Raw genomic sequence first — 16778 nt, 5'->3', positions numbered from 1 at the left:
CCTTTGATTTCAGATTTTATCTCCAATACTTATAGAGCTATTCACTCATAGTTCATGAGAATTACAGTATTGTGGCCCATCAATAACCCAAGCCATCTCTCCACAAATAGATTCAATTCCTCCCCAGTCCACTGGTCAGTGTGGGGAGCTTATCAGGACCCTTTTACGTGGTAGAGGAACAGTTGTCTCATGTAGTATTAAAACCCTGATCAGAAGTTCAATCCCATTAAATGATAAGGGAAAACTGCTCACTAGCTCCCAAATTAAAGAGCCGTGATCAAGAGTCATCTCTGGCTCTCATAACTTAGCTGAACAACAGCAGTAAAAGTGTTCTGTTCAGAAATGATAAAGATTTTAACTTGAAAGAAAATTCCAAGTACATTGCTCTTGTCAAAACTGTGGAGTTGGGGAAAAGAAAAAAGAGAAATGCTTTATTAATGCACAACAGAAGTTTCTAGTCAAAAAATTCTAGGACAGCAAAATATGCATAGTCTAGATTTCCTATGCAGGTGGCATAAATGCAGACTTGCATTTGGTTCTATCAAAAATGGTTAGAACAGTTAGGATCACAGTTCTTAGAGCAGGATAGAAATTTTACAAGGTTGGATAAAATTTTATTTTTAATCATAATACTGTTAGTTTCTTATTAATAATTTTTACAACAATTTTATGTATTTTTTTATATTTTTTATTGATTTCAGAGAAGGGAGAGGGAAAGAGAGATAGAAACATCAATGATGAGAGAGAATCATTAACCAGCTGCCTCCTGCACGCTCTATACTGGGGATTGAGCCTCCAACTCGAGCATGTGCAGCTTGACTGGAATCGAACTGGGACCCTTCAGTCCTCAGTTCAGCACTTTATCCACTGAGCCAAACCAGCTAGAGCTTAAGAATTTTTTTGAGGGGAGTTTCTCTAATGCCTACCAGGCCTTCAAAAGTAAACCTTCTCTGTCCACCACCTCCCACCTGTACCTTACCCACCCATCTTGAGCATTATTCTGTGTTTACTCAAATATTTGCATTTTATACCTATAATTTTATTGTTAATACAAACTTTTTGTCTGACCAAGTTTAAATATAACACAATTGTAGAAGCCCTCTGAGACATGCTGGCAGCTTCACAGCCTCCCATCCTCCCAGCACAAACATCAGAGTTAGTTCTTCCTTCTCCTGTGTTCCTCTGTCAATGTTGACATATTTCTACAATATAACACATCTTAAGGAGACTTCAAATTTGTTTACATCACCATTCCCCCCGATTAACTTCCATGGCTTACTAACACTTATATCCCCGGTGTCTGTACACAAAAAAGTACACAATAAATAAATCTTGGCTGAAAGAAGACTTTAGATGGCAATACACATAATGGTAAGAACGCTGAGTGCACATGGCATGTGATCCATTTTCCCATTCTGAAAAAGTCACATTCTTCTCTGAAACTTCATTTTTCTCATATTTTTAAAAAAGGACACTGTACAAACTCAAAGGTCCTTTCTTTGTACTAAAACCCTAAGTTGGACCACAATTGGTCAGGTTTATAGTACAGTTGGTTTTCTTACAGAATGTAAATGGGATGGAAGATTTTGCACTTTATGTTAAAACTGAAATAAAACTAGTCTAAAAAGAAATGCAAGTTCTTAAGTATTGATACTCAAATAAACATATCTACATCACATGTGGTCATAATTTTCTATATATCTTAATTTCTATATACCTAAATTTCAATAATTTAAATTTCCAAGCTGACCTATGAAGATAGTTGACAATTACCCAAAGTGTAGAATATTAGCAAATTGTTCAATTTTATTTATTTTTGCTTACCTTCCATTAAACTTGAATTAGAATGCTAAAAAACCATGAAGCAAGAAAGTTATCTTCAGAACTTAAAGTTAATTCCTCCAATTTTGTAAATGAGGAAACAGGACACCCAGAGAGGTGAAGAGATTTGCTTATGCCCCATAGAGATTTGACAGGCTTTGAGCAGACCCTCAGAAATAAAATATAAGTATATATGTGTAATGAAGGGTGGTTACAGCTACCCTGACCTTTGTACACTCCAGAGACATTGCTTTATCCAAAGGAAAAGGCAGAAGAACTTGTCTCTCTGACAATCTAGTTTTAATATTTCAACAGTTTTACCTTCCTTTTTCGTCCCATCCCATCCCTATACATTTAAGCTAATTTTTCAATGTTAAGCCAAAGGAACATGGAAACTTCCTAAATGCATTATGATAATCTTTCTCAGCAATAAAGTACTACAGCTTCACATGTTCATTATGTGACAAAAATATATGGCTAGCCCAAATAGACACATTGAAGCTCATAAACATTATGATAACTTTAAGATTCAAAGATCAATTACCTTGCTTTCTGCTAACCAGCGATGTGGGTCATAATTAATGTCAGGACCAGATGAAAAAAACTAAAAAAGAGAAAGAATAGTCTATTAAAATTAGATTTTTCTCTGAAATGAATTTACCTAACTGAAAATTTTTCACCATAACATACAAAAGTTAAGTGTCTAAAACTTAAGGTTTTAGAAAGGAGACATTCATACCAAGTACTCAATAAATTCCAAAACATGATTTAACATTTCTATTTATGTAAATATATGTATGTGTGTGTATGTATATGTATACATATATACATATATATAATGTTTTTATATATGTATATGTACAATGTAAATATTTAGCTAAAATACAGAGACATGAATTAACTCTCAAGTGCTATCATTGCTAGACTCTCTGGAAGCTGACTCCCAAGCAGCCTCGATTAAACCAGTTTAACTTCATATTTTCCTTGTTTCTTTTCCTCAGTCTTGCTCCTAGTAATATATTTCACAGTGGGTTTGATGTAATTACACAGAAACTTAATTCTTTGTCTCATTTATCCTTCTTTAATTTTATACTATGAGGGCCATTTTGTCTCATTAGTGATTGTGTAGAAATGATAGAAACTAATCATGGAGTCATTCCTTTATATCTCATGATGATAACAAAATCCCACAATAAGTAGGTTGTCTATGCCAGCTGCCCTGATTCCCTTCACACCAACTCATTTATAAACTCACTGCCATCTGCTTCTGCATTATTACTGATAAAACTGTACTCAAAGGTTGTCAATGATTTTACAATTGTAAATACAAATTTTTTCTCAATTCCTACTTTTGTTGAACCTATGATATTTTTGCAGGACTTCTTTCTAGAAATGTTCTCTTAAAACTACCCTATCCCTCTGCAAAAGATATCTATTCCTATTCTCCAATACTTCCATATTCCCTTATGTGTGAGCACATCTCTCCCTTAAGAAACATCATCAGGTAATTCATTCAGCATCTGAAAAATGGTAATGAGTGCCAACCACATGCCATATACAGGAATGCTGTATTTTCATAATCAACCTTTCTCTCATCTACTATCTCACTGTCTAAACCCCACCCAACTCTCATGCCCTCTCTCCCTATATTTTCAAGGAAATTATTCCTAATCACTCTAGTTCATAGCAAAAAAAAAAAAAAAATTGGCTTGATCCAATGCCTATCCTCTTTACACTTTACAAATAAATGAATACTCAGACCAAGTGTTATGGGAAAGCTCCTGAAATATCAAAGACTGGTCTGGGAAAATGATGTATCTTCAATTCAGACATTTTCCTAAGTGTTTTATAATGGTGGTGGTTTAGTAAGTATCTATCCTTAAGTTTTCAAACACTACAGACATTTACTAACGTAGAATAGGTATAGTGACTGGAAAAAGAAAATTGTAATTAGAAATAATACCAATATCCCCAAGGACTTTTCCTAGATTTGTTTGTTACATATCTATTATTCAATCCATTCCATAACATAGTCGCCCTCTACATAACATGGCTGAAAATTTCATCAGCAATACTTAAAAAGTCAATAAATGACAAAGAATTGGAATTAATCCATTTTTTAAAACACTTTACAAGGACCGCCACTCTCCCATAGATCTCTGAACTATAAAGCAAAGAACTGATCTTAACAAACACCCAAGGGTAGTTTCTTTGAGGTGAAAGCAAATGTTATGTTCTTGGGTATTCTTTCTTTTTTTCAAGTTTACAGAAATGAAACAACAGAAGGTATAAACAGAAAGAGACCCACAATGAAAAAAAAAAAATGTGGTCTTAAAAAAAAACTGAAAAAATGTCCATTCTTTTAAATTTATCTCCACCCATCACATGGATTGAATTAGACTCTCTCTAACAGAAAAGGTGCAAAGACCCATTACTACAATCATTCCATGACTGAAAGCCTATTAAAAAATAGGATGCTTTTCAGAATATGTTAGATGGAAGAAAAATTTAAGCAACCTGCTATGTGCAAACTATATTTTAGCCTATAATTAACCATAACAAGGTTTATATACCTTATAGCATGATCCAAATGTTTCCATTTTTATATCTCTACTTGACCAAAAACAAGTTGTCCTGACATAAATACTTAAATATAGAATAAATATTTCCTTGGTAATATATGACATTTTTTGATGCAATTAGGATTTCAAGGCCACACATCCTTTAAATATATGTAAACACAACAAATATTATATAAATACAGCAGCATTAGACAATAAAATATAAGCAAACCAGCATTATAGCAGGCCCTATAACAGGACTAAAAGAGTTAGTTTTTCCCTAAAGCCAATTACTTCTCATATTTGGCTCACAGTCCTCTTAAACTGACATCTCATTTGTTTCAAAAAAGTACAGATAAATACATATCGTAGAAATTCCACCAACTCCACCAAATTCTATCAGTTGAAATATTTTTGTTAGTCAAATCCTAAAACACCTTCCACTTCATGAGTAGAATTATAGTTTTATTTTCTTTAAAACACCACTTAAGAAAACCAAGAAAAAAAATGGTAAGGAAAAGCAGGAAAAAAAGGGGGGGGGAAAGTACTATAAAATGGAATAGTTATTTTATATGAGGAAAAGGATGAATGACAAAAAAGACACCTGAAGAGGATTTTTAAAAATCCCTAGTGCCTGATCCTATAATTTTAGTAATATCATATCATCAAATGAACTAAATACAGTGGTAAATGATAGCTCGTCAATGCTCTCTGTATGTAATATAGCAGTACTAGAACCTAGAGTTAACAGAGGTGCTTACCTTGAAGAAATTAAGAACACCCATGATTACTTCTGTTTTTATTGATCATTTCACTAGGACTAGAAATTGAATTGCAATCAATATCCCATTTTAAAGATAGAAAAGCTAAATTAAATATACTTTGTTTAAATGGGGAAGGCAAATAGCATAGTGGTTACTTGATTAAGCTCCAGGATTAGACTCCCAAGGTTTTTAGTCCTAGTTTTAGCATTTAACTAGATATATGGCCAGAGGCAAGTTACTTAACCCCTCCAAGTCTTGCTTTCTCTTGCCAAAAAAAAAAAAAAATGGATTTAATCAGAGTACCTACAGGACTGGGGGGTTTTAGGGGTTCAGGGAGAGATTGCATACAACATACTTACCACAGTTCCTGTAATATAACTAGTACTCAATAAATATTGGCCAGTAGTATACCAACAACAACAAAAATGGCCTGTGAAAATAAAAAATTCAAAATCCAGGCCTCTAGACTCCAAGAATGTATTTTAGCCAGAACTGCTGCCTCTGTTGTAAGACATTTTCTTTTACAGTGTGAGACAGACAATTCAATGGAATCACAGCACATGTTCTCTCATCGGGACTGTGCAATAGATACAGTACCTCATTCCAAAAAATGCAAGATGTTATTTTCTTTCATAAAACTTTCTCAAACAAAAATGTAAATACCATGTAACCATGCATTAAAATCTTATTATAGTTATACTAGAGGCCCAGTGCACAGATTCGTGCACTGGTGGGATCCCTCAGCCTGCTCTGTGCCCTCTCACAATCCGGGATCCCTCAGGGGATGTTGGAGAGCTGGTTTCAGCCCCATCTCCAAAGGCCAGGCCAAGGGACCCCACCAGTGCCCAAATCTGTGCACCGGGCCAGTTTCAGCCCAATCCCCACAGGCCAGGCCAAAGGACCCCACTGGCCTCTAGCATGTATTTAAGATCTTTGGTTAATCTCTTCCCACCCTCCTCCCTCCCCGCTTCCCTCTGCGATTCATCATTCTGTTCCATGTTTCCATGCCAGTGGTTTCTACTCCTGCATTGAGCGTCTGCCCCCTGGTGGTCAGTGCATGTCATAGCTACCGAATGGTTGGCCAGTCAGCTGGTCGGCCCATCAGCTAGTGGTTGCTTAGGCATTTATAGATATAAGGAAACTTAGTGAAAGGCACAATGAGAACTCATAATTACTTTGAATTTCTCCATCGAGTCCCTGGAGAAGGTTTTACAAGCTGCATCAATTTCCTTTCCTATCACACCAAGAATGGATTCTTGTTCAGTCTCCAGGCAAAGAAGTTGATCCTTGAGCTGCAATCTGGCCTCTTCCATCCTCCTTAAGTGCTCTTCTTCATTGCTTATATGTTTCTCCTAAAGCATTCATAAATAAAAACAATTATTAAGTGAAGGCAAGAAACACATGTACTATCCATACAACCAACTTAAAGCAGTGCATTAGAAAACAGATCTAACTCTGGCAGTCCCTTTACTGGAATAAAACCTTCGGCTTACTAATTAACTGAGGTCAGATTATAAAGAATTCATGAGTAGGGCATTGAGGGAACTGGTAGTGGATAACTGACAAAGAAAAGTATAGTTAATCTGCAACCAAAAGTTAAAGTTGAAAAAAAATCCCTTATCAATTAATAATTTAATGTCATTAATGGATCAGAGTAAAAGCTGATACCAAAAACTGACTTTGAACTACCAACAATTTAGTAAAACACTACAAAATGCAAAATGTCAAATAAGATCATGTCAGCTTTTTCATTTAAGAAAAAAATAAGTGTTATAATCATTATGTCATCAAAACATCATTTTTTAAAAGTCTAAGTTTTCAAATGCAGTTATACTCCATAATTGCTTCGAGTCACACAAAATTGATAAAAGCAAGATGGAGCTACTTTTCAAGTAAGCAAATAGTATATTTAATAAAAAGGACTTCTAAGGAGCCCTTTAACAAATTACAAGGACTTGGGGGCCCCCTGTAGGCAGAACAATTTTCAATCATGATTACACAATTTCATTACCAGGGAAATTCAAGTTGTAATGCACAAGGCTTGGAAGGGGGAAAAAAAAATAGATTCACTAAAATTGTAAGTGTAAATGGTGGACCAAAAAGTCATGATGCTGGCTAGTTTTGCCTTCAGATCTTCCATAGTAGCCTAATCATCTTTACCTACCCTAACAAACACAACACAAGCAGGAAGATTATGTGGTCAGCAAACCCAGCTTGAATTTAAAATAACAAAGAGATGTTTTCAATGAAAAATAAACAGGAAAAGTAGAATGATATTTTAGCAGAATAATCACACATATTTCCTTTAAATTCAATTTTTATTGATTTTTAATATATTTTTATTGACTTCAGAGAGGAAGAGGGAGAGAGAAATAGAAACATTAATGATGACAGAGAATAATTGATCAGCTGCCTCCTGCATGCCCCACACTGGGGATAAAGCCCACAATCCAGGCATGTGCCCTGACAGGGAATCAAACTGTGACCTCCTAGTTCATAGGTCGATGTCACCTATTGAGCCACACTGGCCACCAGGCAATTCAACTTACTTTTTAAAATAAATGAAACACCCTCTGCCCCAAAAAACAGTCCTTTCACAACCTGTCTTCTGCCCTTCTCTCCAGCCTCATCACCCTCCTTTCCATTCTCTCATACTTTAACCTCTTGCAGCTTCTCAAATATGCCTACATGTCTCTCTTCTGATCAATCTGATGTCTTCAATCCTGCTTCAAGTTGCACTATTTCAAATGGAACTGGTAGCCAAGAGACAGCATTTGTCTTGATGAGTACATCATTCTGGTCTGGACTTCTGCTTTGTAAACTTAGGAACTGGATTTTTTTTTTTTTTTTGTACTCTGAGTCATCTTTTAGCAGTAGAGTAACATTAAATTCACAAGAGACTAATGTGCAAACTAGAATGCCACTTAATTAACTACATTAATTTACAATGAGAACCATAACTGCCATGTGGATCAGAATACTCGTGTCAGCATAACCAATACATTTTCTCCCTGTAGAGCAGTCTAGAGGAGAGGGCATAGTCTACAGAATGTTACTTAATAAACAAAAAATAACAGCAGCCTGGCATGTCCAACTACACATCAGGAACATACAAGCCACGATAACAAGTGTTCCATTCTCCTGGGCAGTGTTTAGATGGAGACTGCCCAAATACATCTCCCTAACTTTCTGCTTTGTCCACATTCAGATCCAGACACACTCTCCCTCCTGATTAATATGGCATTTCTTTATATATATGGATATCTTGATCTCATCTGGGAGCCCTTCTGAAAAATTAGCATCCTGGCTCTGAATAGTATTAGATGATTTTGTAGTTTACCTACTTGAAAGCAACCTACTGTCAAGTCTCTAGGTGAGGATCTTTGCTTTTGTATTGTTGCTACATAACAACAAGGACACACCAAGATCAATGCTATCTCTTGGCTACCAGCTCCTTTTGAAAGAGCACAATTTCAAAAAGTTGTATGGGAGGAGCCACATGTGGGTATACCTGCCATCTATACTTCTTATCCTTCTAAGTTTATCCTCAAGATGCCTTTCTTTCTTAATCACCCAATATAAAATGTTTCCACAGCACATTATTCATATCACAGTTTTTTAAAAAATGTATCAGTCTTCTTCAATAAACTGCTTATTTCAAGAGACCACAAAACATATTTGTAATTATCTTTAAATTTCCCAACTTTGCTACATAAGTGATTTAAACATTTTTTGAAGCTCAAATTCAACACTGTAAAGATTTCATTAATTACCATAAAGATCTATACACTCAGATGCTACACAGGTGTGCTAGGAGGTTGCCTCTACACAAACACAGGTGTGATGTTAGTGAAGAAAATACTCTACCTGGGGTTACTGATGTATTTAGAGGACAACTGTTCATAGTCTAAACCCAGGCAATTCACAATGGTGTTCTAATTGATCTTTCTGTTCTCATTTTTCTCACAGCCATCTTTCTTTTACCAACTGTCACTTTTCTGTTATTTGACTTTTATTAATAAGAAGACAAAACTATTTCCATATTTTGATATTCTTAAAATGTTGATCGTGTCAGAAACAGACCTATAAATTCAATCTCTTTAGCAAAAACTGAAAATTTCATTATTCAATTCACTGTCCTCCGTGAGACCATTAGCATGTCCTGTCTAATCTCCCTTTAAAGTAAATCTCAGAACTATGAACTCATAGAGATCAGGGGGTTCAACTACCTGTTCTTTCAGAAATCCCTTCTTTTATTTATCTGACAGAAGGTGATCCAACCCCTACGTGACCAGCTCAAATTTCAATGAACTGAACACTTGACAAAACTGTAAAATATTCATTAGTCTAAGTGCTATATACTCAAGAATTAAAGTAAGTAAATGAATCCTCCACCCCTACTAAGTCTTCTGACACTCCAGGTAAAGATACATGTGTTTTTTTTTACTTAAGGAGGATGTAGATATGGCCCTTTACCAGTTATCCATCCTCAGCATGTGCTCCAGGACTCTACATCTGGAGCTAAGTAAGCTGTTCCATTCTGTACTTATGCAATTGTTTCATTTATTCACTCATTCAACAAATTTTTATGGAAAGCCTACTATGCTGAGACATTCTTCTGGGTCTAGGGATGGAATGAATGAGATACATAAGGTCCTTGCCCTCACTGAGCCAACAACTATCTCCATTAAATTTCATCAGTTTTGTTTTGTTTGTGACTTGAGAATATCAATTTGTATACTAATGGTGACACCCAATAAATTCACTCTTTCTCTCTGGTTTCATGTTTCAGCAATAGCTCTACCAGTGGAGCAGGCACAACTACTTCTATGGAAACGGTAGGAGAGTGACAGGCTGACAGTAATCCAGGCATCCTGGTTGATTTGGAGGCATATCTATCTATACATACGACCAGATAACCCGATGACCAGCTGGTAGCTATGATGCACACTGACCATCAAGGAGCAGATGTTCAATGCAGGAGCTGCCCCCTGGTGGTCAAGGCATTCCCACAGCCAACCTCCCAAGGCCAGCCAACCTCCTGCAGTCCCTCCCCTCAGCCGACCCCGATTGAGACTGGGGAGACAGCCCAAATAGGCTGGGAGGGACCCCACCCATGCATGAATTCATGCAATGGGCCTCTAGTAGATTAATAAGGGAATATGATAATATTTAGGTACTATCATGGCTATTCCCTGGGCTTCCAATGAATTCAAAGGGAGCAAGAATTCTACAACAAAAAGCTACTATATTTCTAGAGAACCAGAGTTAGGACAAGGCATTTTAGATACTGTTTAGAATATGGAAGACACAGTTAGTCTTTTCAGCACAAATGGATGCAGATACCTGGGTCTTGGGACTATAAAGGCCTTCTTTGTGGGGGATAGATAGAGAAGGAGCTGACCAAAGCAGTTTATATAATCCAAGAAGAGTTCATCTAGATCATGGCTGAAGTTGAATTAGAGAACAAACCCAACCCTTAATGTTACAAATGAGGAAACCAAAGTTCAGGCAGACTAAGTAACTTGGACTAAATTCAAAGAGCCTACAACCCATGCCCTAAGTCCCCTGACTCCCTGACTGGTGCTCTCTGTTAAAATGCTAGAAAGGTCAAAATTATAAAACTGAACTTTAGAAAAACTGAGAAAAGTCATCAGCAGGTTATGTGGAGACTAATGTAGTGCTAAAGTAGAAAGAATAACTTAAAAAATATTTCTGAATGAGCCTTATCATTAGAAAACATAATGACATATTCAAAATAAACCATAAAAAGAGGAAAAAATTTATCAAGCACACACAATATCCTAAACTTTTAGGGGCTCTCCATCCACTCTAGAGACATACCCTGTGTACACAAGAAATCTGCTCTTGGCAAATTTTAATTAGTAAGTATACTAACCACACACTAAGCATGTGTGGTTCCACTGTCCAGATAGCAAAGGTTTTAAGAAGCTTCCACTTCAGGACAGGAAAAGTTTGTATTTATTGATATTTACTTCTAAAGGAAATGAAGAACTATACTGCTCACAGTCTCATCACACACACACACACACACACACACACACACACACACACACACACTGCTGACTGGCTTGATCAAGGGGCCTGTAATTCAAAGGATAAGAAATACTCCTCTAATTCTATATTTGTGGTTCAGCACACTCCTCATAACTCAGAAAATTCACTTTCCCAAAGGCTGTAAGAGTATAAGAGACATGATCTTAATGCAAATAAAGTAACTTCAATAAAACTAGAGCATGTCCAAAATGTTATCTCCTTGGTAAAAGCTTATGGGATTCCTTCAATGTCTTAAGATTTCCAGAAAAGCTTCTTTATTCCCAATATGGTTATTACTTGAAATGAAAACAATTCTTCACACACCTTAACAGAAACATAAAGCACACTCACCCAAATAAATAAATCATTCCTTTACAAAGTTAATGTTTTTCCTTTACAGAAAACAAACTTGAATAACCAAGTGTGGCAATATTTGATACCCAAAGCCATCTTTAATACATCAGCAGGGGCAGATGGGAAAAGAGGTAGAGAAAGATCAAATAATACGGGGTGGGGCAAAAGTAAGTATACAGTGCTTCCTATGGAAAACAATACAATACTTAGTAAATTATAACATAAGAATAAGCTCTGTTGTGCTTAATCACAACTGTAAACCTTCTTTTGCTCCACCCTGTATTAAAGGCTAAAATAAAAACTAGCACAATGTAATTCAAAGTTATTGGAAGCATGGCTTGTTGAAACTCTAGACCTGCTCACATCACCTAAAAAGTTTTGGGAAAGAGTATTTCTGTAACACAAGATAACTGTATGCCTAAGCCTTAAATCCAGGACACTAGCATTACAAGGCAAATAATGAAACTATCCTGAACAAAAATTGAATCTGTCTGGAAGCCGTTTATCTGGTTCTCTAAAGAAGGCTCACATTACTTATGCCAACAGAGTTGACTCAGCTGTAAGGAAGTTGAGATATAATATGAAACACCAACGAAAGCAGAAATAGCAGCACGACTCAATGGGAAGGATCTACCATGGATGTTACAGGAGACTTAAAAAGAGTTTAATCTGGAAAATTACCACACTGAAGTTCAAACTGTCTTGCAAAACGGCCAATAAATAAATAACACCTTAAGTGCTGGTCACACCATAACTACTTTTTGCAAACGTACTTCTTAAAAATAGAAGATCTTCTAAGACAGTAAGTTTCTTAAATTCGAAGTATGGCTATTTAACACTTCAATTAGTATCAAAAAGAAACTAAAACAAAAGTAACATAATTCTAAAATCCTACAGTTCTGATCAATTTGAAAGTCTCCATGGATTTGTCCTACGTATACCCCTTGCCCTCTGTGAACCCAACAATACTGAGGAATAAAGAGGACCAGGAAAGGTCATAAGAGTGAATGTTTTTCCTTGTTATAAAAACCCAATAAGATGCACGCACTTCCTTACCCACATGGATGTTATAACAAGACAGAACATCTCAGCTCTTAGGAAGGCTAGGTGCCCTCTTTGTGCTCTGCTGGCACTTTATATGAGCTTCTGCTATATCACTTACTACTATGTGTGTCTTTTATATATGTCCCCTCACCAGGCTGTGACTTCCTCAAGGTTAAAAAAAACACAAAAAACTTACTCTTTTTCATTTAAATATTCCAGCACCTAGCAGAGTGTCTTACACATAGCAGGAAGTCAATAAATTTTCTGGAACAGATAAATCCTTTTATGTTCCTTTCATTCCACAAGCATTTTTTGAGTATATTCTCTATGTGCCAAGCATAGTAGATCCCAACTATGCAACAATCAAAAATAAAACAGAATCTCTGAACTCAACTTTTCATGTTACAGTAAGCTGGTTTTTGCAATAAATTAATTAGCAAACTCATTGAGGGCAATCATTTTTTCAGTAGCAGATTACTGTGACTGTCAAGGCAAGCTGATGTCACAAAAGTAAGAGGGTTGCCAGGGATAAGAAGTAATGAGATGCAGAATAAATTCTGAGCACAAAACCAAGAAGAGCTGCTGATGAATAAAGTACTGGTCCATTTATGAAAGAATGAGGTGGTTCTTTATATGTATTTAGTAAGCAAAATAGCATTATAATTACTACTAGAAGATTGGTTTCCTAAAATAAAAATGCTACTATTTTGTGGGTTAGATATACTCTTCGTCTTCTGAAAGTAGATGCTGAAAGTAGATGCTTTACACTCTTTCCTTCAAAGAGGAGAAAGAAGTTACGATCAATAGTATGTGAAGAGTAAGAACTGAGAGCATTAGTAAAATCATAGAGCTAACAGAAAAAATAATGACATATTAAAACACTGGATATATGAATTTGATGCATGTTAAACCTTTCATGTGAAAGACTTTCCAATCTATAACCTACTTGGTCTTGGGCAGGCTTAGGAAAGTTATCCATAAGACAAAAACAAAAAATGGAAATTCAAATTTAAACTTCTAACCCCATGTAAGTAAGTTATTTTCACATCAGGCTTTTCAAGATCATTTTCTAGGAGAATATTGAGCAATACAAAGATCATTGGCAGCATAATCAAAAAGGTGTTAGGATATATATTGGAGACATTTCTAAAAATTAATATTCAAAGTTGGAAACAAAAATAACTCTAAAGGGTATTTATCACGTTGTAGAACTATCCTGTAATTATGTATTTCTATCAAGTCAAATGCCTGGAAACAGAAATAACATTATTTAAAATAAGCAGTTCTGATACATATCTATTTCTGAAACAAACAACTAAAGTTTTAAATTATGCATTTGGAATGAACATTGTTTAATTTTCAAAAGAAAAAGGAATGTATCATTCAACTCCAGAGAAATGTTTATAAGCATGCAGCGTCTTTAAAAACCATCAGAATTTCTTCCCCTCCTCATTTTCTACCTAAAAGATGCTTAAGCATGCATTTATTCTTATAAAAGAATATGCTTTAAAAAAGTTTAAAAACAAATCTCCAAATAATATAACCCATGTATACAATAAGCACTTCCTAGCTGTTTTTTTCCATAAAACTTACAGAATACTGCTTGTTTACCATTAGCATTTTAAATAGTAATAAGTGAAAACCTCAATGAAAACAAACCTGGACATTTGTCTTATGTTCCCTTACAGGGTCCACCAAAGCAAAATAGGAATGCTTAACTTAAGCAAAGTGCTGAGAGATATAATATAGAACTCTTCATGTGGCCTATTCCACACCTCACCCAAGTCTATGTACCATTATTTAGTTTAATTCCTACACTAGGGGTATCACTCACAATTTCAAAATTAAATGAAATCAAACTAATAGTTCAGGCTGTTTAAGTGCCCATACAGAACTACTTTCCTCTCAAGCCCTTGTAAGTTATCAACCACTTGGTGAGTTAAGGATAAATGGCAGGCCTCTCAATCAAATTCAAATCAGGAGAAATAAAGACCCAAACTTGAACTTCACTCCTTAAATTCATATAAAATCAAACTCTTTGATTGTCAATAGTTGGTAGAGAAGTCACTGCCAAAGTAACAGAGTTTGAAAATGGCTTTTCCACACCTGCTTCATTTTGGAAAGTAGAGACCAACTGTACTTCGATTCACTTTTATTTCTTGCCCCTCCCTCTGCACAGCTGTATGTATAACTGTCCCCTCCTCACCCCTCACTGTATAGTCACTTGACCTTTGCATTCTAAACTTGTTTCTTAGTATCTGGCACAATGTTTCATACCTAGTAAGCACTTTGATGTTTCAGTCAATTCTCTGTAGAAGTCAAGGACTACTTCGGACTTAATGACTGCAAGTGGTTCAATTGAAAATGCTTTGTAAATGACAAACACAAAATTTATGTTTACCTTTAATTGGACCGTTTTATTATTTTCACTGTTGTTTTTTTAAGATGACAGAAATCTAACAGGAAATTACTCATAAGATCCTAATTAGTGTTTATTTAGAGTATCTGATTTAAATTTGCCTCCTAATTAATTCGTGGTAGCTACAACTTTGTTCTACTCACACAATTTAAAATGGACGAAGCACCAAAGGGTAGTCTGTCTAAAAACGGCCTACAGTGTAAACTTTAAAGTAAATGTTAGAAGTCAACAGCTCATTTGCTTCTATTCTTTCTTGTTCTCAAGAAAAGAATTTGAAATCAAAGAATTCTGCCTTTTACTATCAAAGAGCTTTTAGAAAAAAATGTGGAACTGTGATTTTGCAAAGTAGTAAACATTTTACAGAACAGACATATGACAATCATATATATTTATCCGCATCATGAAAAATGGCAATCCTAAACAGATGGTCAAATTAGAACTGAATCACAGAACTAAACAACACTGATTCATTTTTTCCTGATCTCTTTTATGTGGCAATATCAGGTTTTAATTAGATTTTTCTAACAAAATCATTGATGACTCCTTCTCCAAAGTTTGTGTCAAGCTAAAAAGAATCCAAGAGTATATTGTAATCTGTTGAATATAATAACCCTAAATTTAAATTCAATATTAAGAGGGCAATGAAAAGACACAAATGTGAGTCATTCTACTGGCAGTAAATAAAGGGGGAAAATAAAAAGAATTTGTGTCCACATCCTGTTTCCACCACAAGTTATGCAATGTTGTGCAAGTCTCCACCATCTCAACCTCAGTCTCCACCATCTGTAAAAATGGGTGTTATCATTACACTTGCAAATGAGAATAACAATTATCATTTTTCAAAGATCCACATTTTGTACACGAAGATTATTTCCTAAGTGTTTTTATCCAGCATAGCCATAGCCTTAAAATATGTTGCTAGGTGCAATTCCTCAAATGATTTAAACAAAAGATTCCATGGGAAGGAAACAAGTTACATTTCTATGAATCCTGATGTACTCAACCCTTAAATTCCTATGAACTGATATAGCTTTGGATATATCACCATTTGTGGTGTTGAGGTATCTCCTAATTGTTTCATTGTACTTACTGTCATATCCTGAAAGCACTAATAATCCTATCTAATAAAAGGGTAATATGCAACTTAACCATAACTCCATCACAAACATGGCGGCACCCACTCCCCTCAGCCTCGCCAGAGTCCCCCAGTCCTGGGGGGGGGGGGGGGGGCCTGCTGCTGAGAGCGGGCAGCATGAGCGGCCTGGCAGAATGCTTGCTTCGTAGCCACAGCAATGGAGGGCCTCTGGGCAGCGGACATGGAGCGGCCGGGGCCGGACACTTGCTTCATTGCCGCAGCAATGCCCTGGCCGCGGAGGGCCTCTGGAGGACAGGGGGGCTGGCCTGCAGCCTCCATGGTCGAGCACAGACCCAGAGAGGAGATGGCGGGCCCGCCTCCCATGGAAGCAGCACGGCTCCCTCCTGCCTCCGCCTCCCGTGGAAGCCACATGGCTCCTGTGGAAGCAGCGTGGCTCCCGGCAGCGCGCTGCAGTTCCTGCTGGCTCCTGCGGAAGCAGCGGGCAGCCTACTGCGCACGATATCGCATAATGGGCTACTAGTAGACAATAAAGTCCTCTAAAGAGAATTAAGTATAACTATGGAAACAAGCAGGTATTACATGAGATAGCTAAGTATCCTATATAATAAAGAGGCAATATGCAAATTGACCATCACTACAAAGCACAAGATGGCTGCCCCCAT

General features: G+C 36.3%; 1 protein-coding gene across 5 annotated transcripts in view; it reads right to left on the bottom strand.

Annotated features, from left to right (window-relative positions):
* CEP128 (centrosomal protein 128) overlaps positions 1-16778 on the bottom strand; it is a 364379-nt gene that overhangs the window by 188701 nt on the left and 158900 nt on the right. For all 5 annotated transcript variants that reach the window (XM_028155817.2, XM_054715853.1, XM_054715854.1 and 2 more), the window contains exons 17-18: positions 6322-6498; positions 2366-2425 (exon numbers count right to left, since the gene is read on the bottom strand). In XM_028155817.2, coding sequence (XP_028011618.2) covers positions 2366-2425; positions 6322-6498 — 237 coding nt within the window. The remainder of the gene's footprint in view (positions 1-2365; positions 2426-6321; positions 6499-16778) is intronic.

The sequence above is a fragment of the Eptesicus fuscus genome, chromosome 5 (genome assembly GCF_027574615.1).
Source record: "Eptesicus fuscus isolate TK198812 chromosome 5, DD_ASM_mEF_20220401, whole genome shotgun sequence".
In the NCBI taxonomy this organism is placed as follows: domain Eukaryota; kingdom Metazoa; phylum Chordata; class Mammalia; order Chiroptera; family Vespertilionidae; genus Eptesicus; species Eptesicus fuscus.
The sequence above is the reverse complement of the archived record's forward strand: the minus strand, read 5'-3'. Positions and strand labels throughout refer to the sequence as shown.